The sequence below is a fragment of the Topomyia yanbarensis genome, chromosome 2 (assembly GCF_030247195.1).
Source record: "Topomyia yanbarensis strain Yona2022 chromosome 2, ASM3024719v1, whole genome shotgun sequence".
Lineage (NCBI taxonomy): Eukaryota > Metazoa > Arthropoda > Insecta > Diptera > Culicidae > Topomyia > Topomyia yanbarensis.
In genome coordinates this window covers 399,547,002-399,573,255 of record NC_080671.1, presented here as the reverse complement: position 1 = coordinate 399,573,255, position 26,254 = coordinate 399,547,002, and the positions used below count along the sequence as shown (strand labels likewise).

The 26,254-nt window shown below is 43.6% G+C and overlaps 2 protein-coding genes and 1 long non-coding RNA gene across 9 annotated transcripts in view; 2 read left to right on the top strand and 1 right to left on the bottom strand.

Annotated features, from left to right (window-relative positions):
* Positions 1-18,773, top strand: part of LOC131684905 (uncharacterized) — a 78,473-nt gene extending 59,700 nt beyond the window's left edge. For both annotated transcript variants that reach the window (XM_058968153.1, XM_058968154.1), the window contains 4 exons: positions 4,281-6,057; positions 6,118-9,130; positions 18,124-18,278; positions 18,341-18,773. In XM_058968153.1, coding sequence (XP_058824136.1) covers positions 4,281-6,057; positions 6,118-9,130; positions 18,124-18,278; positions 18,341-18,682 — 5,287 coding nt within the window. In that variant the 3' untranslated portion in view covers positions 18,683-18,773. The remainder of the gene's footprint in view (positions 1-4,280; positions 6,058-6,117; positions 9,131-18,123; positions 18,279-18,340) is intronic.
* LOC131684907 (uncharacterized) lies at positions 18,755-20,382 on the bottom strand. Its single transcript, XM_058968156.1, has 4 exons — positions 20,139-20,382; positions 19,834-20,075; positions 19,277-19,387; positions 18,755-19,214 (listed from the first exon to the last, which is right to left on the bottom strand). Exons 1-4 carry the CDS (start codon positions 20,274-20,276, stop codon positions 19,079-19,081), a joined length of 627 nt encoding a protein of 208 aa, XP_058824139.1. The 5' UTR covers positions 20,277-20,382; the 3' UTR covers positions 18,755-19,078.
* A 1,368-nt stretch (positions 20,383-21,750) lies between these two features.
* On the top strand, positions 21,751-25,310 carry LOC131684908 (uncharacterized). Of its 6 annotated transcripts, XR_009304705.1 has the most exons (7): positions 21,751-21,984; positions 22,063-22,651; positions 22,790-22,900; positions 22,973-23,275; positions 23,357-24,841; positions 24,904-25,017; positions 25,077-25,310. It is a non-coding gene; the product is annotated as an uncharacterized LOC131684908 (long non-coding RNA). The 6 variants fall into 6 exon arrangements; XR_009304706.1 differs by having other exon boundaries at positions 21,751-21,882; positions 21,960-21,984; positions 23,357-25,310; XR_009304704.1 differs by having other exon boundaries at positions 23,357-23,589; positions 23,892-25,310.
* The last annotated feature ends 944 nt before the right edge of the window (positions 25,311-26,254 follow it).

Below are 26,254 nucleotides of genomic sequence, written 5' to 3'. Positions count from 1 at the left end.
TTTTATTATTTTTTTTAATAATTAACAAGGACCTAGATTGTTGGTACCGAGGATAGAGACTTCCGGACGATCCCGATTCATGATGGCGCGAGCGCGGGAGTTTGTAGGTTGACGCTTGAGATCGCGTTGGTAAGTTTATGAGTGCTGAAATTTTCACCTTATCACCGGGGTGTAATCATGTTTGCGAGTTCGTGGGCGTAGGTTGCTTGGAAAATCGCGAGGGGCTCTAACGTTTGTGCGCTAACGTGATTTTATAACGTGTGTTCTTGAATGGTCGCGCGAACCGTGAGTCTGATATTAAATTTTCGGTGCGCGGTTAGAATTCTGGCAGAGAGTGGGATCGTTTATATCGATAGGGTTCCCGGTCATGTCGCCATGAGACGTGTTGTCTAATAGGTATGAGCGTATTTTCTTAATTGGTCCAGCTGAAGGCAGGATCTAGGATCAAGGATAGACTTCCGGACGTGATCGATTCGTAATCGCGTGCGCGAGGGCATTTTTGTAGGTTCCCGCTTCAGACCGCGTTTGAGAATGTGTGAGTGTTAAGACGTTCATTATCACCATCTTTGCTGACCCAGCTGAAGGCGGTTGTAGGATGGCAGTATAGGACTCGAAAAGAAGAAATAAGGGACAACATATGAGAGACGTAATAGATTAGATAGGTACAGGATATAGCTGAATTCATGATCATCACATGAAAGACATACATTAGTACTTCAAACTCTACCAATACTTAAATAGCCCACCACCACACATAGCACATCCTTTCTCAATTATCTATTTGTTACTGGTTATTTGTCGGCTATGAGAGGGTAAATAGAGGAAAGGTATAGAACAGAAAAAAAGGCTCATATCAGCCCTCCCGGCCTCCTCGATACACCACTATCGAGGCGTATTGTAATCAACATCTTGAAGCGGATTTCTTGTATTTTTTGAGGTCACTAGCCGTGCATTGAAAAATGCCTAAAACTCTGTAAATAATATGTTAATACAAATATGCATGATGTTAAAATAAGACATGTGTAATATTCTACTTGCAGTTTGTTGTTCGTTCCTACTTATCTGATTCAATTTAGTATGAAAGTACATCTCAATTTTTCTAAAACATGGCGACGTCTGATGGCAGCGAATAGTCATTGTTGACAGCAATGTTGCCCTTTTATGTTAAATTAACTCGGAGAAGTCATCAGAGGAATATGACGCATGAGACCGAAAATAAATAAAATAAAATGAAATAAAGCATAGAGTTAGTACTGTTATTGAATATAAATTGAACCACACACATGTACCATGCAATTAAACTACTTGGAATCGTCTAAATGCCAGAAAATGTTATATATTTACCATTAACGACAATTGCATTCCGTTAGAAGTTTCTCATGCTATGATGGACGGGAATGGATGATTGACGTGCGTCGGTAAATTAATCGTACCTTCATTTATCCAATCCGAATGAATCGAATCAAATGCACGAATTGAACACCATTAAAAAGTGACCAACGAATCCCAAGAAGGATCACCCACTATTCCATCATATAAGCCAGTTCTGCATCCATTCTCTGGTCCATATGTCACAAACACTCAGACGCCCACATGCACAGATAGACACACGACTAGCACACAGTTGTACACTAGTACTAAAAACTACAATTATTACAACACAACACAACTAATAGGGTTCTACTGTTATTTTTTTAATGCGCCTGTGCACGTTTACGAGGGGGTCATCAAATTCTAGTATTTTCAACAAATAATCGATTTTTATCAAAACCCCCACCAAACCGAATTTCTAGCTACGCAACTGATTGTGTACTCATTGTGGTTTTCTCCTCATAGTAGACCCAAATTATGTAGTGTAGCAAAACGCTGAACAATTAAACAAGAATAAATTAGGATGTAGGACCATAAAAGTTTGTATTTTCAGAAGATATACTTACATTTACCCAACATACAACTTCGTCGTAGACACTATCTTTCTACCTAGTTCCATTAAAATCTTGATAACTGCGCCGCCCTAGTGACTGAATTTAGAAGTAATATGGTGCGATCAAATAAATCGCTGGTTGCTATACAACAACTTTTCCATAGACATATAACTCTAAAAAGAAAGATAAGGAACCCCCCTCCCCCACGAATTAAGAAAATGCTCGGAAATTGAAAAGTAGTATGTAAATGTAATGATTTTATTTTTCCTAAACAACTTGAATCTATGAACTACTAATAAAAAATGTGTTTTAGAATAAAAAATTGTAAATTTGGAAATGCGAAAGTTTTTTCCGATTGTTGTAAAAAATGTGGATTACCCCCTTTTGGACGCCAGCCATTCAAATATTGATGCCATTTTATACGCATTTTATCGATTGTAGGCCGAATAATTAATAAAATAGTGTTATGCCAAAATAAGCTCTCTTTATATAATTTATTTGTTTTGCCATTGGCGAATTCGGATCAAATCTTGACTTGAAATTAATTTACTCTTGCTCGTCCGTCCTCTGAACCGACTGATACCGCATCTATTCCATTCACCTAACAACGCCCCTGGCGGAAAAAGCCAATTTACCGATCCCGTCCCATGTTGACTTTGATAATCACTTGCATCCGGTCGGTCGGCAAGATTGAAAGAAAGGCCTCTTTCTGTGGTATGTGGCCATCCCTGATACTATACGCGAAATGTGATTAATTAGAAGGTAGCTTGTATTATGCTGTGATCTCGTGGATCGCCTATACCAAGGTGAGACGCTGGCCTTGGCTTCGTAGTCTGCTGCAATAGGTGAGCCATGTTGCGTGACCGGATTTTGTACTTTACAGTAGGAAAAAGTTGAAACATCTTTATCAATATCTTTCTGTCAATACAGATACTGGATGAAACGCTTATTTTATTAATACATAACATTCAAATATTTCTCATACAAAATTATTTCAAACATTATCCAACTGTTGACTGACTTACCACAGTGGGCGTTCTCAATTACCCGTGAATCGAACCACATCAATTAATTTTAAATAGATTCGCTAACGCTCTAAATAAGACGCCCGTATTTAGACCGAGCGACTGCACATGTAATTGATTACATGAGTGGACGGATTATAATTCCGCAAATTCGAGCATGATTTCGAAGATCATGGCAAACCAATTTTTCCACACCCGTATCATTTCACTTTCTTCCGAGGAAAAATGCAAATTGATCGGATAATTCGATTACAACCGAGCCCAATAGCTCGACGCGTCGACCAAACAAGAGATTTGTACCGGCCGGCCCGGCAGAAGTGACGAACCATGCCTGCTGCGTGCGGCAGGCTCCGGTTGCGAGACATTCCGCTAGGTTTATAGTGACGCGTTTTTTTCTCTACTCTACGCACTGTTGGTTTTCGGTAAAGTGGCTTTTGCTAGGATTAGCTCCCGTGAACCTGCGCCGCAGACGGTAAACAAATCGATTAATGAGACTATGTTTACCGATTGCCTGACGATGCTGATTAGGGTGTCTCAGCTGTTTTTTTAATACAATCGTCATGACATTGTTTAGAACACACAATAAGTATTTTGTTTTCAACCAGTCTGAATTCGCCTATGTGAAAAGAAATCTTTTTCCTGCGGGTTTTTAAATGTAGGAGACACCCTTCCATATCTTTTTCATTCGGTCCATATCGTACAGCGGGACTTGGCGTGACTCGTTGGACGCAACGAACAGACGATCGCGTAGCGCCGCAGCAAGCAATATACAGAACAAAGCAAGCGCTTTGCGAAAAACCAATCCAATTAATCATGACATTAAAGCGGGCGGACGGGAAAGCCAAATGAAAGTGTGAAAACCTCGCCATTTTCCGTCCGCTTTCTATGCGAGATTGCTGCACAGCAAAGCGAACCATTGTCTGTTTGCCGATCTTCTTCCGGCGATGGGATAGAAATAGTTGACCCCGCAAAATGGAAATACATACGTATGTCTCCGAAGCAGTGGAAAACGTGTCTTTTGTTTTTCACATGTACGCCGTAATTTGTTAATGAACGAAGAAAAATTATCACACTCGTATCTAGTTAACGTCTCCGGGTTGTAGGCGAATGAGGAATTTAAAATGGGAAAACAATGGTTGAAAACGGAATCTGACCAACTAACCCAAGTTGGGTTGTACATTCCAGTTGATCGTAGCAGTCGTGGGATAGCTTTCTTTGGGCTTTGTGTTCACGCCCTATCAAGTATGGGAACGGAGATCTAGCAATCGTAGATTAGTTGGTCACTTGTACAAATGTCATACCTAATAGTGTCGTTCGAATTTCTTTCCAGGGACACTAACCTGCACCGACGCCGCGAGAGTGCACCACCGGTTACCAAGAACATAACCGAAAGCGGTGCCAGCGCCAACCGGGACCAGGCGTACATCGACAAGCTGAACAAATTCAACGAATGGCGCGCGAAACAAAGACTTGAAAGAATTAGTGAGGGATGTACGCTGGTGTCACCCGACCGTAGGATTCCGAGTGTTATTGAGGAGGAAAAGGACTCCGAAGGTGGCGAGGTCAGTGACTTCAGTTCGGACATTGACATCAACAGCGAGGAACGTAGGGTTTTGAACCGGAGGCTTGATATCCCAAAAAGTCCTCGATATACCAGACATCGTCAGGACGCAGGTGTACCCAAGAAACCTAAGCGGTCAGTTGAATTCTATAGAAATATTAACAGGATTCCGGAGAATGGCGAGCATAGTTTAAACAATGGTAAAAATAATAATGTTCACGAGAGATTTTCGCTTCCGTCCGTGATGGCTTCGGCAACACCCGGAAGAATCAAATTCAACGTTTCCAAAACCAACAATAACACGATCTATGAAAACGAACGTGAAGAGTTTGAACAGATGCGTACAAACGATACAATCGGAGACACCTACGCTGTAGAAAGCCCTCCAAGCAGATTTTATAAAGAAAATTCAAGCCCGTATTCGAAAAATAGTTTGGCCTGTCGCACAAGTCCAGCGGTTGTTGATTCTACATCGAAAAAAGCAGTGAACTTATTGCAGAAGTCAGCTCGCTCCCGCAGCTTCAAGGACAAACCAGCCCCTCCACCGCCGATGCCATCGTCCGATCCGCCCGTTCTAGTGGAAAAGAAGCACAACCGTACCATCGGTAGCGGTTCGGAATCTCCGTTCGCTGGTTCCTATCGCAAGTACGACCTCAACTCGTCGTCAATCTACGACGAGCACATCATCTCATCACGCGCCTATCGGGGAGACATGAAACCTCTCAATTCAACTGCCAACAGTCCTGCCAGCAAGGAACGACGAAAGTCACCTTCCTACCAAACGGTCATTAACAAACACGGCGATCTGGTGGACTATGCTCTTCCATTCAGTGATACAACCGATACTCAGTCGGAACTGAACTGCACCAACGATATCCGAGCTTGCGAAGAGGTCATCAATGAAAATTTCCGCTTCCTGAACAGTGACATTCAGCGTTCCACCGTGGTAATCGATGACAGTACCAGCATGATCCACGAACCAATCAGCGTCCTGAAGGAACGAGCACCTCAAATCGTAACCGACCTGGATCGATCCAATCAAAGCACAGTTAAGGGCGAAGAAGTTGGCCTGTTCGATGAAGTTGATCTAGTAATCCACGAACCACAGGATATTCTACTGGAACTGGATTCGCTGGAAAAGTGGAGCAAAAGTATTCAGCTATCGGACGACTTTCTGCAGAAACAATTTACCGAGAAGGGGTTGCTAGAATACTTCCAGCGATCCTCCAGCCAGCTGCTGATCTGTTGGCCTAAAGAGGTTCACTACCGAGTTGGAGCGCTACGAAGCAGCTTTATGGCCCCGTTGGAATTCTCTTGTGGAATGTTTCGCAACACTCCGGTGACGTTGCGGAAATACTCGCTCAGTGTGGAACGTAGTTTGTACTTTGCCGAGGAAGCTTGCAAAAAAGATTTCGAACTGCTGAATCAGATCAAGCACTACGCAATCGCTACGCTGATGGCGGTTTGTTACGATGCCGGTCTTAACCAGGCTACCCTGGTGTTCGAACCGTTCGATTTTACTCTGTTTGACTACATTCATAAAATGGTAAGTGACCGCTCTATTTTAGACATTAATCAGAATGTTAGAAAAAATTGTTTCTTTCAGAACAAGCGGCTGTCCTTACTACACGCCATTACTGTTGTGCAACAGATCTCGCTGGCTGTATCCTACCTGCAGGAGTGCGGTTACATTCATTCCAACATATCCAGTGGCTGCATTCTGATGAGAAGGTATCCGTACACAGTAAAACTGACATCATTTGAGTTGACCACCGAGGCTTCCGATTCGATTCGTAAAGAGATTGAAGAACGCTACGGCAGTACCTCATCTTCGCGAAATTCCATGACCTCTTCGCAACACGAAGAACTTAAGAAGATCACCACCTACTCGCGGTTGATAAAGAATGATGAACAGTTTCTACGGGATAAGTATCGTAAACTGTCCAAGCAAGTTTCCGAAAGCAGAAAAGGTCAGATTAGTCCTTTAGGTGACACTGGTGCGTACGATTGCCGAACTAGTCGCTACTTGCCGTACTGTAAAGAATACCGAGAAAAGTTTTCCCTCTTCTACTACGTCGCTCCTGAGCTACTGGTCCCGAAATCCAACTTCGTCTTCCCGAGCAAGAATACGGATGTGTATTCGCTTACATTGCTTCTGTGGGAGATCCTAAATGGCTACGTTCCATTTGTGGTGTACAGTCGACAAGAGTTGGAGAAATTACAGGCTTCTGCCAGTCTGCAGTTACCAATGTTCGAGAAAGAACGATGTGATCGCTTCCGACAAGTTTTCGAAAACGGACTAGCCTATCTCAACGGGCGAAAACTAACTGTAACGGATATATTGGATACCTTGGAATGTTTACTGATAGAGAACGGCTTGAATAAGAACTTCCAGGCAAATGAGTTTGCCGAGGACTACGAAGAACAATTGAACGCTTCGGAGATAAGAAAAAAGAACGAGCTGAACGACATTCGGAAGCAAAATGCAATGGAAAAGACGGATAAAATATATTTCCAATCCACCAATACGCAACCAGATTACGTCAACAAAACGACGAACGGTTCAGCTGATAGTGCCGTACCGAAACGAACGAAGCCGCAACCGAAGAAACCTTCTCGCAAGATAAACAAAACACCAGTGCAAAAGGAAGCAGTAGATGAGTCCAAACCGAAGAAGTCTCCGTTCGGTTCAAGCTTCAATCTGTCCCATTCGGCTATCTATCAATCGATATTCGATTTCAACAACAAATTCCTGTCACCTCGATCTTCGAAGCAGGTTGTCTACGGACGAACCAGTACGGTGAAGAAACACAAGAAACCCGACAGATCTAGCAAGCGTGCAGCTAAGGAACTTTTCGAGCCAACAACCTTCGACAACCAAACTGGTAGCTTCCACAGACTAAGCACAACAGAATCAGATAACAATCCAGACAAGGTCCCTATTGCAAACATACAACAAACTAAACAGAACGAGCCAGAAACCATTGGACCGTTGGAAGTTTACTGTAAGGAAAGTCCAGCAAAAACGAATATCAACAGCGAAAAATCCAAATTTTTGAAGGAAATCATAGTGGATGAACCTCCGGCGTACGACTGCACAAACGAAAATCAACAGGCGGTATCCTGCGACAGTTCACCGGGAACCAAACGAAAGAGTCTCTGTTCGAAACTTTCCAACTCAATGCGATTCACCATCGGAGATTTCACGCTGCCCGATACCCCGATCGCTAGGAAGAACAAGATTCGAAAACACGCTTGGCTTTCCGATCAAAAACTGGTCATTTCCGATGAGAACACTTCAACACCGGTTTCACCGCAAGGTCGAAGAACTTGCTCGTTCTTCAACGATTTGAGCTCCCAGGTAGGCCGGGACAGTCGGTCCCATGGTGGTTTGAGTAATCCACTGAACTTGAACATTTCCTCGTCGATGCAGGAAATCAAACCGAGGAGAATTAATATTAGTGTGAATGTTATCCGAACGCCAGAGATGGGAGAAAAACTAAAAGCGCACAGCCAAGAGTTTAACAAAACAACACCGACAATCGTGGACATTGATCTTGACGAACCAGCTGCCCGGGAAGTTAACAATAAAGCGGAATCCGTTCATAATGTTTTTGAAGGTACCCTGTGGAAAAAAGAAAAGGAGATTTGCGAGCGTTCAAAACTTCACCACTCGGCTGACAGTCTTGACGAAGGACAGGCAGATACTTCGGCCACTGTGATAACAGCGCATTTAACTTCAGTTCGCGATGCAATACGTAAGATAGAGACTACTTTCGAAGATACCGGCTACGACTACAGCCCTAACAGAAAACTGGATTGTTCCAAAAAACCACCAGAAGGAAAAGTAATCTCCGAAGAGTCTGTTGTTGTTGAGGAAAATCTCCTCATTCCAACGAAAGTTCTTGAGCTTGAGAAAACAATCGAGCAGCATCCGCTAGAGAGCGAACCGCCGCGAGCGGTAACTCGATTGGACGTTGTGCTCACTAACAATACGTTGAACAAGAAGGAAGAACTACTACAGTATCAGCAGCAAACGGTACTGCCAGAAACACCCGTGTTCAACCCAAACTCACAGCTATTCATTCGCCGCAAAGCCAACAACGCCGCAAGCGTCATCCAGCGCACCGTTTACCGGGAAAGCATCGTCTCTAGTTCCGATCTACCCGGACTAGACACGACCAATACTTCACAAGCATCCAGCACGGCACTTCCTGCGGGAAGTGCACGCAAAAAGAAACTCACGACTCGAGTAACCGTAAACATGCGGAAGATTTCCCGTCGCGCCTCGGACATCGGAACCAGTCCGGCCAGTTCGCGACCCAGTTCACTCAATTTAGACGAGGATCTACCCCCGTCCGGATGTTTGACGCCAACGAATGGAACGGCCCCGGTGCGACATTCCTGCGGAAACGATTTGCTGAAAGCATTCACCAAGCTGCGTCTGGTGCAAAGTAACGAGGAATCCGGCGGGTCAAGATCTGTCAGCGTTAACGAGGATCGTGGCGTCGAACGGAGAAGTATGTGTACCCCGGTGAAGTCAACCGGGAGCGGTCGGACGGAAAAGTTTGTGTGCTGCAACTGCGGGAGCTCCATGGTGCCAGCTGATAGTTTGAATGGTAAGTGATCTTAATCGTTTAATAATTAGCTCTACCATGTACTGTACGCTAGATATCCTTAATGGACACACACAATCCTACACCCCATTTCCCAGTGTGGAACACGGGATGCAGCTTTGCAGAACACTTGCAATAAAACTGGGCGTCATTTGATAGTTTCCTTTGTCATACACCACAATTCGGTTCTGGAAGTAGATCATCGAGATCCTTTATAGGTAATCAGGCACCCTTCTAATATGCAGCGCTACCGCGATGACTGCCCGACTATTGTCATAATAACACCTAACCAATATCTCCTTTGTTGCTTGATTCGTTTAAATTCTTTTAATTTTCCGTAGGGGGCTCTCGAACTCTGTTTTTGTCTATCACAACTCTTAACGCGTAAACAGCCCCGGTTCACGGCAGTGGTTGGGAGACAAGCATGACCGTTTCTTACCCCAAGGTGTCTGTGTTCAATCCTAGCTGAGGTCATTGGAGTTTTCTGAGATGATCACTTCTTACTTTGGAAGGGATGAAAATGATGTTTATCTCTCGTTTTATGTCACCTCTGACTACCTCTGTACTCACTCTCTGAAAGTATCTTCTGGGTTCAAAACACCTAGCGCAAAAGGCGCCGATAATCTTGTTCCACCAGTAAATTGATTGCTACATATTTCGTAGCTCCACTGTTCTTGGCGTGATTTTGTCGCAATCCCCCTGCTGTTCTCTTCCACCATTGTCCAGAGGACAGTCCTTCAACAAAGAGATCCTTGACACTGTTTACGCAACCCTTGCCGATTGTTGCCATCCGTTTTACTGCATGATTTCGTCAGCCGATGCTGTTCCATATTGACAGGTGTTACTAAGCATGTAGTCTTCTTCAACTCTCCAATTCATGTTTGCCACCGGTGATTCCCCTTCTTCTCTGTAAAAAGTACTAATACCATGCTTATACGGTTGCTTGCTTACCTAGTGACTTTTCGATGAACATCTTGAAGGTGTTGACCGTAGGGTCTATCTTCCGGATTGCTTATCGCATAAATGGGGCGTATATCACTTTCTTCACCTCGACGATCATCGCCTTCATAAGTTCCTCTTTCTTCATCACTTTCACATATGTCTCCGTCTTCAGCTTGGCGATCACGAAGCCTTCGTGTTTGCTATCCACCATCTCTTGAACAGCGAAGACACCCATCACTTTGATTGTCACCATCCCTGAACTATTCACCATCCAGTTACCCGTAACGCCTCTGCAATAATTGCAATGTCGCACTTCGTTTCTGTTGTCGATTGCATCAACAGTTACTGTGGAATGTCACAATGATTAAGATGAAATTCATCATTGTTAGCCTGCCTTCGCATTTCTATACGCAGAACATTGATTGCTCCATACAGCCTCTTGCAATGTGGCCATTCTAGCCAGTTTCCGCCGGCCTGTTACCACCGTCAACAGGTATTCGAATCGCCGCCGTTTGAGTGCCTCTATACGACTTCCTAATCCGGATTGTCATTGTTACATCTAGGTTACTGCTCGATCAGTTATTCGTCGGTTGTGATCCCCTTGCACTCGACCACGGCTTCCAATGACAGAACTTTCGCATTCGCCTCACTGTTCGCAGTGGGCCGAGCTATTGATGGAAGGATCCTTCGTCTACTCGAAGATCGCATTGCTGAGTTCATCTCGTTTTTAACGACATGCTCTCACAATTCCTCTCTCACTCTCTGGAGAAGAACTGCGTACGATGTTATATCGTTCGCATCGACTGTCAGTGCATTGCCTTTGTACATCTCCCGAGGAGGTTGCCGTTTTTCTATTTTCTTCTCTACCTTCTCCGTTGCTTACTTCTGCTACCGTTTTTCCGGTTCACCTATTGGCTTTTCACGATCCACCAGCCACGGTCAACATCCAACATCCCAACGCTAATCGCTGGTAGACTCCAACTTGCTCTTCTGCCTATTAGCGTGCTCTTACACCCCCGGCGTATCTCTTTTCTCCGAGTGAGTATTACAATGACTCCTCAGTGTCTCCTTAATTTCGGCCGATGCGTTTTCTGCAGCTTCCTGAAGAGCTTTTTCAGCTGATTCGTCGCACCTCTTTTTCCTGCGATATCTCGGAACCTCACTTGGTTCATGAAATGGCTCGACCTTTGAGCCTTTATTTAACTGTCCACTCCTCTCTTGCTTCTGCCTCCATCTATTACATTACCATTTTAGCTCTCGTTCCCGTGAGCCGTTTAGATGCTAATTCCATGAGCCACTTAGCTCCCGTTTCTATGAGTCATTCAGCTCCCGGCCTTATTACGATCTACTCGGTTAGTCCCATAACGTGAACTCACCCTAATCCGCCCGATAGTTTCCCGACGGAGCAATTTCTACCGACACCGATACCCGCTTCCTTGAGCCATTCCGCTCCCAGTTTTATCGGTATCTACACGGATATAATCCGGCGGTGAACTACCCTACTCCGACTGAGAGTTCCCCGGCAACGTAGTTTCACTCGGTACCGGTGTTTGTTTCGTTAACCAATTAGCACCCCTTTTCACCACGATTCTGACAGGTAGTCCACGGCGGTGAATCTACCCTACCGTTAATTCCCCGGCGATAGATTTCTCCCGATACTGATATTCGTTGGCGGGGAGCTACGCTACGACTCGATCTACTCGATCTAGTCCCCGGCGATGGACCTAGCCAACTCGACAGGCCAGCCAATAAGTTCTGAGGTCCAAAGACCCACTACTAGCTATTCAACGCGGTCTACTTGGTCTAATCCCCGACGGTGGATCTAGCCTACTCACGAGCTACTTGGTAGGGTGTCGAGATAGGTTCCGTTTGGCGATTCTGATGAAGTCTGACGTCCGGTTCGCTGGTGCCCGAACCTGGCGCTACTTCACGTAATACTCAACTGGTCCCTGGCGGTGCATCTAGTCCACGCCGACGGAGAGTTCCCCGGCGGCAGAATTTCTCCCGAAACCCAATTTGTGCTTTCACGGTGACGTTCTAGCCAATGGCGCCACTTTGTTGGTCCCTTCGCCACTTCCTCTGCAGCGTACCACTCTGTTGACGCGTCCCAGATATGCTCGTCGTGGCACATCTCTTCGATGATACTGTCCACTGTCACACCAGGCAAACCCCTTCGAACTTCTTCGAATCTGGGGCATCCGAAGACCCCGTGTTCCGGTGTCTCTTGCACGTTCACATACTCCGGGCAAAGGTGTGACGAAGCATGTCCAAACCGATGCAGGTACTTCAGGAAGCATCCGTACCCGGACAAATGCGTCAAATGGAAGTTCACCTCTCCATGTTTCCTATGCACCCACGCCGGCACATATGGGATTTGTCGGTTGCTGCCACTTAGCCAACGAGTCCACTCTGACCAGTCTCCTTGCATTTCGTGCATTTCTCCGCTGGTAGCATTTCACGTCCTTAGCCAGAGTGATGCGAATGGGGACTGTCCAGGCAATTACGATATCGTTCTGTGCGCTCTCGCGACAGGAGCATCCATTAGGCATCACGTGGTTGTCAACTTCGTCCAGTTCCGCTTTGAGTTCAGCGTAGTAGCCCAGCCCTTATTATTGAGGATGAGATACCCGCCAGGAGATATCTGCTGCATCTTACTCCTCCGTTGTTCGGCAAGATCCTTGCCAATGCGTTAGTTGTCATCGCAGCCTTCTTACATACATAGTCGATATGACTGTTGTAATTTAACCGATCGTCGACCACCACACCCAAGTGCTTCAGCGTACGCTTCGATGGGAAGGATTTCTCCGACGCTAATCACGACACGATTTTTTTAAGGTTTCTGAGCAGCACTACCTTCGTTTTGTGGTGAGCCAGCTGCAACTTGACGAAAGCCGCCCCGGTTCCACGATGCATATTGTCTATGCCGTCAACATCTCAACCTCCTCAGGGGTCTCGCCTCAAGGGAGCCGCCGTATCGTCAGGACAACATCATCTATAAAGCCGACGATCTGAAGTCCCCTGGGCAGTTTCAGTGTTAACACTCCGTTGTACATTATATTCCAGAGCCTTGGGCCGAGTATAGAGCCCTGAGGTACTCCCGCCGTGACCCTAATCGACCTCTTCCCCATGTTCGTTTCGTAGGCCAGTACTCGGTTCCGGAATTAACTTTCAGAACCTTGCACAGAACCCCAGGCACTTTTGAACGCGTTATTCACATCGATTGTAACCACGGCGCAGTAGCGATTACCCCTTCTCTTTTGCTTCGATACTTTCTTCGCGCTCGCGATGACTGTGCGGATGGCGTCCCCATCGTCGATATGCTTTTGCGGAATCCGAACTGCCTCTGCAATAGTCCGTTCTCATTTTCAGCGTATGTCGTCGGCCTGTTGAGGATGACCCTTTCCAGAAGTTTACCAAGAGTATCCAGCAGGCATATAGGATCCAGCGATATGATGCTGGATCTCCTGCTGGTTTCCCTGTTTTTAGCACCAACACCAGCTTCTGGATCTTCCAGCTATCCGGGATGTAGCCATCGTCCAGGAATTTCTGTAAGGCCATCTTGAAAATATCCGGAAACGCCGGATTGCGATCTTCAGTGTCACGTTGGGGATACCATCCGGTCCGGGAGCTTTCTTCGCTTTCAGCCCTTTTCATCAATATAAGGTGTTCGACGTTGGAGACTCGATTGTCACCAGCATTTCCACCGTCTGCATCAACGTACGGTGTAGGTGGCCATGCGGTTAGATCGTGCTTCGGGAAAAGACCCTCCACGATAATTTTCAATTTGTCAGCGCACATTTCGACTGGCGTCATTGGACTCTTGATCCTGGCCATAACGACACGGTAAGCATTGCCCCAGAGGCTAGCGTCTACTTCTCTGCACAGCTCCTAGTAGCAGGTGGACTTGCTTAGCACTATCTCGCATTTAAAAGCAACCGTGGCGGCCCGAAATGTTACCTTACACTCTTCTTTGATTGCCTCAGATCTTGCGCGTCTTCTGATTTTTGGACAGGTAACCCGGAGGATGCTGAGCTTTTCGTTGCACCAGTACGCCGGACGCCGGTAGTTCTACGGCTGCATTTTCCTCGGCATTGTTACATCACATGCCCTCGCTACTGTTTCCGACAGCTCATCGTAGCTTGGAATTGGAGTGATGCTGTCAGCACGAAGTGCTTCCACGTAAAGGTTCTTGTCGAAGTCGTTTTCTGCACAGATCAGATCTGTCCGGGGCTCTACAGTTTCTTGTCTGGTGGCCGAGATCCAGGCACCTGAAACATGTCTCCATTTGTTTAGTGGCTCTAGGTATCAATCGCAACGAGCATCGACCATCCGATTTTGATTTCGCCGGTCGACATAAGCTTGTTGGCTGCGGCTGGCGATAAGCGTATCACTGCTGTCTGTGTGCCACTGTGCGCCTGCCTCAACCTGATTGATATCTGCTCTTTCCCCAAGTTACATTGCTCTATTAGCACGCTTCTCACTTCGTCTTCCGTTGTAATCTCGTCCAGATGCACTCGACCTGAAGTAAAGCTCTCATATTTGCTTCTCCTCCCACCGCATCTGTTACGAGTTCCCGATAGGCCGAGCTCTTACTCAATGGATCTATCTTCACCTCGAACAGCATTTCGCCTTTCTGAGTACGCCTGGTTCTTATAACGTTTTCCCCCAGCTCCTTCAACTTGGGATCCTTTCTCACCCTTTTGAGGATCGCAGCGTTCATCACGCCGTCGTTTGCTTTGACGACAAGAACGTCTCTCCTATGCTTCTGCAGGCGTGGCCGAAGGTCTTATTTCTTCTTTTCCTGATCTTCTTTCTGTTTTTCCTCCGCTCTTCTGCGGTTTCTACGGTTCACCATTCCCTCTGCGATTTTCACCTGTGTCGCTGTCCTTCACCGACCTTCTTGGGCTTCATCAGTTCCTCCTCCTCTCTTCGCGTTTCCCTTATTCTTTTCCCAGAACGAGAAGACCGGTCACCCTTCGGCGTCTCATAGGCTTCTGCTTCCGATATTTCTGTGATCTTCAGCGCCCTTTCGAAGTTTTCAGCTAGCTCTAGTAATAACGCCATCTGTTTGCATTTGGCTGCCGCTACGGCGGTTTTGATGCAAATCACTAGATCCTTGATCTGTCCGTGCACGTTGCTCTTGCTTTTCACGAATTCGTAGAGTTCTTCGATTTGTTGTCTCAACTGTCTCCTTACACACTAAACCAGCCAAAAGTTGTTCAGTAATTTCTTTTGACGACATGAACAGTAAAGTGATATTTTTACGGAGCTATCAGCAAGTTGTTTAAAAAATTGCGGTAAAGTTTTCACTTTTTAGCGATTTTCAGTAATTTTTCGAATAATTTGCTGAAACCCGCAATATTTTTCACTGAATTTATCAGTACTTCTGTTTTTTCGGTACATAAACATTATCCAGTAAAATACTGACTGATTGTTCGGCAAAATTGTACCAACATTACCGAACCTCGTCAAAAACTTACAAAACAGGTACAGCAAATCATCTGTCAAGTCGCCATTTTCAGAGGAAACTGCTGACTGACCAGTATTTTTTGACGTTTGGAGAGAACGGATTGCGGAGAGTTCGGTAACCGAATTGTTTTACTGAATTGATTACCGAACGGTTTGCTGTTCAAAACCCCAGCAAAATTTTACTGTACCCAGTAATTCAAATTAAGTGTGTACCTAAGAAGACCAGCAGTCTGGGTTACTGCTGGTCTTCTCAGGTAATGCTTGGTTTCGGCATGCGCATCTGAAATCCTAGCTTTCCTTGGCGTCCAGATCGTTTGTCGCCGCTCGTGCTCGGTATAGCCTCTCTAGGCTGCTCTCGCTGCTGCTGATGCTATTGCGGTTACACTTGCTGTTGCACTTGTTCGTTATGCTGGGTCGGCGACCTCGCTAGCCCACCTTTGGCGAACGGGTTCACCACAGTTGCTCCGTTAGAATTTTTCTTATTTTTGTTGTTTTTGTCTTCTTGAATGCTTTTTGGGTCCCAACTCCAAGCCGGGCGTAGATCCGTAATAAGTAGTCGCCTCACATGATCCCATGGTTACCTTTGCGAGCAGTGAGGTCGCATGCAAGGGTTGACGCGGTCATTCATGGGCTACCGTATTCAGAGCCGGATCGGCGCTAGTCAGGAGCCTTCAACTGAGCCTACTTCCACCGGCTAAGATGTCGGGTTTTGAACGTACTTGGCGACAGACCTACCAAAGTTTTATTGGGACGGGGGGCAGCCAGTACCATTAGCCCTCTCGCCGTTTCGGGGAAGTGTAACCCATCCTTACTAGTGGTAGTGGAATGGCGTGGCTGTCGGTCCGTGGATAAATTTCGATAAAATCCTTATTCACATCCGTGTTCTGCCGCCAGTAAGCCGTAATTAGGATCGTACTGGTTACGATTCTAATGTGCCGGTTGGTACTCCAGTTGGGTGTGTATGCGTATGTATGTGTGTGTGTATGTATGTGACCGATGTGCATTTATATCGGTTACTCGCAGATGGCCGCACCGATTTTCCCAAACTTTGTATTAAATGAAAGATACAACGCTCCCATAGGCTGCTATTGAATTACATTTAACTCCGACTTCCGGTTCCGGAGTTACGGGTTGAAGAGTGCAGTCACACAGCAAATTTACATTTTTGCCTTTGTCCTATAGAAAGGTTATGCAATCACTCTAAACATCGTCAACTTAATCCCAGCCATTTTTTTTTTTTGACTAATATAGGTTTTCTGTATTTTGACAGGGGCGAGCTAGGGGTATGCGGTGAGGGGTTACACCCCCCACACACATTACATACCTCCCTTCCCTAAACCCCCCCTTCCCCCCTCAAGTCCCCTCGCATCAAGCCCCCCCCCCCCAGTAAACTTTCCTAGTGCCTCTAGAATAAACTTGAATTTTGAAATGAACAGATTACGTAATACGCAATAACCGCATTTAATAAATTGCGTATCTTTAACTGTCACTCTTTAACGTCACCTGCATCGGCAAAAATCAAAAATAGAATATGGCCAAATGAGAATGTTTCGAAACGGGGGACGTGGGATGAAGAAGGTTCAAAACCATTGACATAGAAAGTGAGATGAATTGACTTATTTGACGTCTAGGACACCAACACAGTTGCAATGTGTATAGACAACATACATATAAAGCTATGTTTTCAATTCGCCATCTGATTTAACCTCATTTGGCAAAAAACTACCCGATTTAACCTCAATCTCGCACTAACACAACTCCACATAGATTAGTCAATAGTGTAAGCTTACAGACACTTTATAAATAGACTTGCGGAGAGAAAAACAGTAAAACTAGCAACCCTGAATATTTACTGGCATCACGGAAGATTCCACAAGCTTTGCAAGGGTTTCCCTCTTTACTTTCCCTCTCAATACCTTCATGCTCGTTTGGCTGCATTTTTGACATTTCGCTAGTCTGTGTACACGCCACCGGAAAACTACCTAAAATTCAGTACTTTTGACTCAATCTCGTGGTATCGTGCAGGACGGTAAAACTAGGTAAACCGTGTTGAAGGTAGTTTCCATTTAACTACGGCAAAAATAACAACTCAACCTTGAGTTTAATTTACTTAAATTTAAGTTGAATTTACCTAATTTTAAGTATACCTCAAACAACTCAAAAGTACCTTACTGCACGGAAGACCTCGACTGAGTCGAATCTCTTGTTTTGTTTGTGACAACAGTAATAAGTGCGAAAGCGACGCACAGCTCAAAAGTATCTAAATTTAAGTTAAAAGAACTTATTCTGTAGGTTATTCTATGGTTGCGGGTATGAAGTATCTGTAGTGTAAGCAAATAACTTTATTCTCTAAAGCCCAATATAAACAACAACAACGAATATGCAGCTGATAATAACTAATGGAGCAAACTAAATACTGATTACTTACGCCTCAATTGAAAGAAATAAGTTTTGTTTATTAATCCAAAACGAAACTTGAATAATCGGCAAAATTTAGTCAAATCATGGTTGTAAGGCGCATACTATGGCATATTTATTATGAAAACTAGAATTGATTTTCTCTTTCTTTATTTTTTTCTATCAAGTACCTACCGGAAGTCGCATCGGAGTATCGGCCGCATTCGGTGATTTGAATTTTCCTCGTGAAAGTTTAGCATCCATGTTCGAGGACAACCTAGGATTCATCCAGCAACCAGTCCCTGGCACCCCAATGTCACGACAAGCCCTCGCAGCGATCCCGGTACGAAAAACACTCCAGTTTGATCAAAATAATTTTGGAACTAATTCCACTTTCTTTCACAGAACGCAAAATCAACCGAGGACCTATATATTGACGACGATTTCTACCAGGGGCTGAATCTGGGTGCCAACATGGAACTGGTGGAGTTCATCGACGATGGGCACTATTTGGACGAGTTCGGTTATGACATCTATACGACCGAGGAAATTTACGACGCCGAAGAGCTTGAAGAGAATGCTGGTCAGGAACCCATCGGAAACGGAGATCCAAAGGAAGAGGAACAGTTTCTGTTCAAGTGTGCTAATTTGAACCCAACCAGTACGGAGGAAATCGGGTCGGTGTTTTCACCGACGCAGCCCGAAGAAGAGCTGAAACAGCTCGGGCAGGAGGACATGGATAAGTAAAATTTTAAAGGATTGATGATAGATTTTACAAACATTTCTCCGATGATCGGAGAGGCGAATATACACAATGTATATCTTTATATGATCAAATCAAGAAACTGAATTTATTCGGGCAGTTTACTAAAATAGTATTTATATTAATCAGTATTTAGACACGTTTGGTCACAGAAGCTGAAGAATCTAAACAAAAAAAACTTGGTGATACATATTTTTTAATACATACTCCTACATTCTAGACTTTGTCGGAATATATCCTTTCTAAGATACCAAATATTTAAACGATATTCTATGTATTTATTACAATACGAATAAATGACATTACTTAAACGAATGACCTTAATTCATAGTCCAAATGTCAGGAGACTTCCATCATTAATCTAACAATTGAGAAAAATCTCACAACAACACACTTATCACATCTAATATACTTTTGGGACAATGTCTACGATATTTACTGCAGTCGTGTTTGTGGCCCAACTCCTCTGCTCGATAAAACTCCGCCGGAAGGTTTTCGTTCGCCGAATGGGATGGACTGAAATAAAATAGTGATAATGTTTTCATCCGGAATATTTAAACCAAAATGTTTCAACCTACGTCAGCAATATTTGAAGTAAATCTCCCAAGATTCCATTGTGTTCGTACATTGGCACATCTGAGGCTTCACAAATCGCTCTTAAAACGCATCGTTTACCGTTCAAGCCCATCCTAATAAAATCAGTGGTAGTTATATACAATTTTTATTTCGACTAATATTTAATTACATTTTTCTTTTAACAACCTTCAATTCGCTAGAGCTTATTAATTAGGGAAAGTTACGAAAATTTTAGAGCCTTAATAGCTAAGAAAGAATAAGGATTTGCACAGAAGTGGCAGGGCTATCAGTTCTCAAGCGACTCGTGAGATTAGTAGTAACTATCTAAGCGCGACTCCTATCAGCAGAAGGCAAAGGATTAGTCCGTTAGATGTTAAGCCTATTCCTAATGACCCTGCAACGTCTAGTTTTCCGATCTGTATAGTTCAAATGCTTGCATTCACTTGAGTACCAAGGCTCTAAACTATTCATATTTAGTAATATCTAACTAAATCAATGTAGTCAAAAGCAAAAAAGTGGTTAGTTACATTAAATCAAGAGCGATGTTAGCATTACTTACTTGTTCAGTTGTATTTCAAGCGATCTGTACGCCTTCTTCCTTGTGAACGTGGCACTTCTTCGCACTAGTTGTACCTGGTCTTTCAAATCACGTGTGTTGATTTCCGGAGTATCCACTCGTTTCAAAGCACCCTGCGTGTAATCCGTCGAATCCGTTGGCATATTGTAGTTCATTTCAAAGTTGTACGAAACAAAAATATTTCTTCCCGGAATGATCAACGGAATCGAAAGGGCGACCAAAACCTAGCGAAAAGAGTACTATAAAACACAAGTTATCTGGTCACATCACGGCTTCAAGCAACTTACACCGGTGGCACTGTTGAACGTATATACGATCCGTTTCTCACGATGCAAAATACCGTCCGCACCACTGGTGGTGATGTGATCATCACCGAAAACGGGAGAGGATAAGATAACCAGTACAACGAATAAAGCTTGAATCATGTTGGATTCTCATGCTGACACAAAGCACCTCTACAGAAATCTAAAACTACAGATCTCACTGAACCACGTCCGGCATGATCGATGTTCAGATGAATATAAATTATGATTCATGTAAATTACAATGCTCATGTCGTTTACTTCGATTGAATCCAACGTTAAAAACTTTCGATTGCGATAAGTGCATGTACGTTGAATCTAGCTTGTTAACCAATTAGCACCCCTTGATTGGGGTTGGAAAAAGTCAACAAGAATGATCGATATTGCTCACAGTCAGTACAGCTGATCGTCTAGCATCATACCACCATCATTATAAACACCCATATATCTGGGTGATTGGATTCTACAGTAAACGGAACCACGTGTAAACAAACAGTAGATTTCCTAGAGGAACATACATTGTAGCACAGCAAATAAAGGGTGTTACGATCAAAAATTGGTCAAACAAAAATGCGTGTAGGTCGGTTAAACTTTTTATAAAAAGCAAATCATGTTTCTTTTGTTAGGTCAATTCATACAGAATAAAGAAAAAATATTCACTCGAGCTACCTTTCTAGCAAATGCAAATTTCTGGGCCTTCCGTTTGACTCCTTCCACCAAGTTTTGCATAGTCTCCTTGGCCACTTTCTTCGTTGCAGAACGCCAGTTTGCCGTGAGCTGCATCTCGCTGACAACTGTCTTTCACGCCTTCTTGAGGTTCCGCTTGACGATTGTGTAATATGTTTTTCTATTGAGTGGAGCTCTGGCTTGTTGGACGGGGTTCATGTCCTTGGAGCCAAGATGGATGATGTTCGCGGCATACCACTCCATGGCCTTTTTTACGTCATGGCAAGATGCCAAATTCGGCCAAAACAAAACAGAACTTTTTTACATTTTAAGCTAAGTATGCACCTCTTGCGAAATGAAATTTCCTATACAAAACCTATGCATAAAAAACGTCGCGAAATGTTCGCGAAAAAAAATTTCGTTTCCATTTCGTAAGCGGTACGCAGCTCTCGCGAAAACGATAACGAAAAATGAAGTTAGCTGAGACACGGTTCGACCAAAGAGAATAGGGAAAGAGACGAAGAGTGAAAATCAGTCAAAACGGCAACACGCCCTTTATGATGATTTCAACACTAGAATTTTGGCAACCGCTTCTATAGGCAGCACTTTAAATGACTCCTATTATATTTTGAAAACAAACCGTATGTCGATCGATGGATTTGTTTATCAAACGATGTGCATTTCGAAACAAAGAGATGAAATAATTCTAAAGCTTATTTTTACTCATACATATACTCTAGAATGCACCTTACAATCACGATTGAACTAAATTCTAACGAAAATTCAAATTTCTTTTTTGATAGAAGTACAATACTTATCTCCTCCAACTCAGGCATGAGTAATGTTTATTTACATTGCACGATTGGTCTGCTCAATAAGGTATTTTTGGCTTCACACTATTCGTCTCTTTCCCTATTCTCTTTGGGTTCGACAAACGATAAGTTTCATAATAGTTCCGCGAGACAGCGCTGCTTTCTATGCGCTGTCACCAAGGCAAACTTTTTCCTTGCGAAATAATGGTCAGCGGTATTATTTCGCACGGAGGCTCGCGAAATTTTGACAGGTTGCAATGAAAAAATATAAGAAAACACAAGATTGGCAATTTTTTTCATCGCAACCTGTCAAAATTTCGTGGTTTAGAAATTCAATATTTCGAATTTGAATGGTAAGTTTAAAAATATTACTGGAAGTGATTGTTTCTAGTTTTAAACAATTAAATTTAAATAATTAATATTATTTGCAGCACACCCAAACAAAGCAAATCAGCTCAACTAATCTTGTCTCAACATCCTGGATCTGGCAATCAGCCAACCAACATTAAATCGATACAACCGCAGCAGTACCAACTACTCCAAATCCAGCAACAGCCCCTCAAAAAAGGACCACATAGCAATTACTGCTCAAACGAACAACAGGAGTTTACGAATGATGGACACATCGGAAAACATTTCATCGGCACATTCTGCCTTAAAACATGTCTGCCACTATTTTTGAAAATATCACTGCCTACACAGTGCTCGTGATTCCATTCCAGCAGCAGCAAGCAATCACTATTCGAGTGCTTATCGCCAACATTTCACAGCAAGCTCAGCAGCAGAACCACCTTCAACCACAACATCAGAAAATTAAGATTTCTTCCAGACCATGACCATCATCCTAAAGGTCGGTAGCAATAACGTTCAACCGACGGTACAACCTGGTCAGCAACCGCAATTAGTGCAATAGATCCAACCCAAATGTAGATTTACCAACTGCAAAAAACACAGTAGCAGCAGCATACTATACTGTACCATGCGGTGTGCAGGACTTTTTTATTCAGTTGGTGCGGCAAGGTGAGACATTTTTATTACCTTTTTTATTTCGAAAGGATCAGTACCGTGTTTAGTACATTGTAATGTAATACCCTATTCTTCTTTAAAAAGCTCGAGTTCACTCATTTACGGATATTTTTTTATTATGATTTTTTTCAGATCGAACACCAACAACATAATATCATGGTAATCACCCAGCAAGAAAACGCAGTGATAATGGGCCAACAGAAAACACAACATCAAGATGCTCGGAAAGGACTTTCTCTTTCGGTATGTATTTACCAGTAGCATCCCTCCTCCAAACATTCCTTTGTATATCTAAATGTCCTTATCAATTCACAGAACAAACATAATGGCACGTCATCTTCAATCGGCTAACCGTTTGGAATAAGCGCTCATCATCGGTTTCATGGCAGGGAAGTGAGCAGGCAAAAGAAGGCATCGTTTTTTCCGCAAGGTCGCTCTGGTCAAAATTTCAGCGAATTGCAAGGAATAAACCACCCGAGGGACAGTACCCGTGCTGATTCAGGACGATTTCCCATACTTTGTACCTTGCTATTGAATTTTAATACCCGATCGAAACGATGGCAAGCGCTGCCGATAACTGGGTCAGAAAGATGACGGATCAAGAAATTTCTGCACTCGGTAAGTGTTTTTTTTTGTTATAACCTATTTTTGAAGCGATCATTGGGATGGGATTTGAATTTTTCTTTTCAATACAAATAGGTTAGCGAACTGAGTACATATCACCAAGGATAAGGATTCAGAGCCGGCGGCTGGCAGTCCAGAGAAAAAGAATGCGGAAAAACCTAGTCCACCGGCAGTAGAACCAAAGCTGCACCTGATGTTTGGAGTTCGGTAGCTACGGAAATTCTGACTCTAGCAGCTCTAGAAGAAAAACAAGCTGCAAGAGAAAATGGAGAAACACCTTCCTCCGCGGAAGATGCAGAGGCATTCAAGTAAGTCGAAATCTGCAGAAAATTTTGATTAGGACATAAGGAACATTGACAGCCTCTCTTTGTTTACTTTCTCTTTCGATTATGACGTCACTATAACACTTTGCACTAATTTTCCAGTACATAGCCGATGGTTTTTACTAAAATATTAGGCAAAGAGTTGAGTACTAAATATTGAAACGACCGAGTAACAAACAGAAGAGAAAGACCCCAAAGAGAATCTCATTGTTGCTTACGTCCTATTCTAAATTTTCTCCCGAAATATTTAGTATCAGCTTTAAAATTATCCGTGACTAATCTTTTAGCCCGGCGGATGCAAGTTTGCTAATGAAAGATGTTCACTAAGGTCTAGTAGAATCAAAGCTGGATCTGAAGGTGCAGCGAAAGGATTCTTCTTCGCCGGTTGGTTGGTTAAAACTTTCGAAGTTTTGCACGTGAAGCCGGGATTACTTCAGGGAGTCTATGCGATGGGTTTCAACGCCCTTCCAAGATTCAGGAGATGGCTCTACCTACTCTGTTGGCCGGTCCGCCACGGAATATAATCGCCCAGAGTCAGTCGGGAACAGGAAAAAACCGCTGCCTTTGTGCTGGCAATGCACAGTTGAGTCCATCAGTTAAAAAACTATCTGCAGGTGATTTGCCTTTCCCCCACGTATGAGCTGGCAATTCAGAAGGGGGAAGTAGCTGCCAAAATGGCAAAGTTTTGTCCGGAAATCAAACTTCTATACGCCGTTCGCGGTGAGGAGACCGTCAAAGGGGCGAAGCTGACTAATCATATCATCATCGGAACACCCGGCAAGCTAATTGACTGGGGTATAAAGTTCAGGACGTACGACCTAGTTTTTCCTTCTTGTACTGGACGAGGCGGGTGTTATGGTCGGTGTTCTTCTTGGCCACGTACGAGCGCGAGGTAATGGAGTTTGCCGAGTACATCGTACCCAATCCGATCGTCATTCGGCAGGCGCGGGAGCAAGAATCACTCGATAACATCAAACAGTACTACGTCAAGTTCCGCAACCAGGACGAGAAATTGTGTGATTACCGTCGGACAAGCGATCATTTTCTGTCATATGATGTATAGGACAGTTGTAAACGTCCAAGTAAACTTATTTTCAGAACTGTTAATCGATCGAAACAGGTACGAAAAACGGCCGGTTGGTTGACCTGCAGGATGTCCCAGGATGGTCACTCGGTAGCGGTACTGTCCGGTAATCTAACGGTGGAGCAACGGTTGGAACGAACGTTTTGTCCAGGGGTAAGTTCCACCACTTGATTCTGGCTACAGCACCAGGTTACGGAGAGATTCTTTCGTCTTAGGTATCGACGTCGAACAGGTGACCATTGTCGTCAACTTCGACCTGCCGATGGATTAGCAGGGACGAGCCGATTGCGAAACGTATCTACATCGAATTAGACGCACCGGTAGATTCGGTAAGTGTGACTCATTCTTGTGATCCTATAGATTGTATTTCTTCCCACTTCTTTAACAGAACGGAATCACCATCAACCTAGTGGGCAGTGATCGAAACATGATGATTTGCAGATCAATCAAAAAACACTTCCGGAAAAAGATTCAGTTGCGCGGAGAACTCGGACGAAATTGAAAAGATCGCACCGTAAAGTGTTTTCGACCAGCTACTGGTCATACTTGTTTTGATTCTGAATTTATAATTTTATATTTTTTTAATTTACAAATGTAACCAACAGGGTATCGCAAGCTAATAAATTTACAATTACAATTACAATCTACCCAGTTCTATCCAAACATTTGAAAAGGGCCTAACCACAAAATGTAACAAATTGAAATTTCATGTTTTCCATTAACAAATATCTACCCGAGCACGTACATAACGCAACATTTGATTATGAAGAATTTTGATAGCGATTTTACAACAATTTATAAAAGGGCCTAATTGATTTTTATGACCGAACTGATTATGAAAAGACCTAACTAATTGAAAAGTGCCTAACTAGCAATACACTCGTTTTAAATGGATTATAACGTATTATTGGATTATGTCTGATTGTAAAAGGCTTATAACATCTTTTCCATAATTTACATACAGGGTCAATTTGACCATCAAATTAGAATTCAGTTAATTCGTCTAACTTTCGGTGTAATATCAGACTTGAACAGCATTTTTTGTGTGAGGTATTCTGCCGCTAGAAGCAAAACTGTCCCATGTTCTATGGGAATCCCTATACACATGGGACAATTATGCTTCTGGCGGTAGTAATACAAGTAGTAGCAATATGCGCAATTCCTTAGTGTTTCATGCAATAAGAATTACCACGAATTACTTATGGCAATAAATTTCAATTACGATTCTCACAATTGTTATACCAAAAATAGGTTTGTATCCGTACTGATTATTGGTAGCATTCCCTGAGACTTCCGGAACCTTTAGTAGTAGCCATTGTTATCATAATCGATTTTTAACGTAGTTTAAAGCCTAGGGTTTGGTTCGACCTGAAACCGGTTGAGTCGGAGTCGGTTGTTATATTTGCGTTATATTTCCGGATTCCGAAACGTGTTTCGAAAGGTAGTTTCCCCGAGACTTGTGAAAGCGGTAAAGGCAATCAGATTTGCTTCTTAATGGTCAAACGCCGATTTAGACTTACGATTCGGACAATTACAATAGATTTGGTTTGAGCGAATTTCGATCAT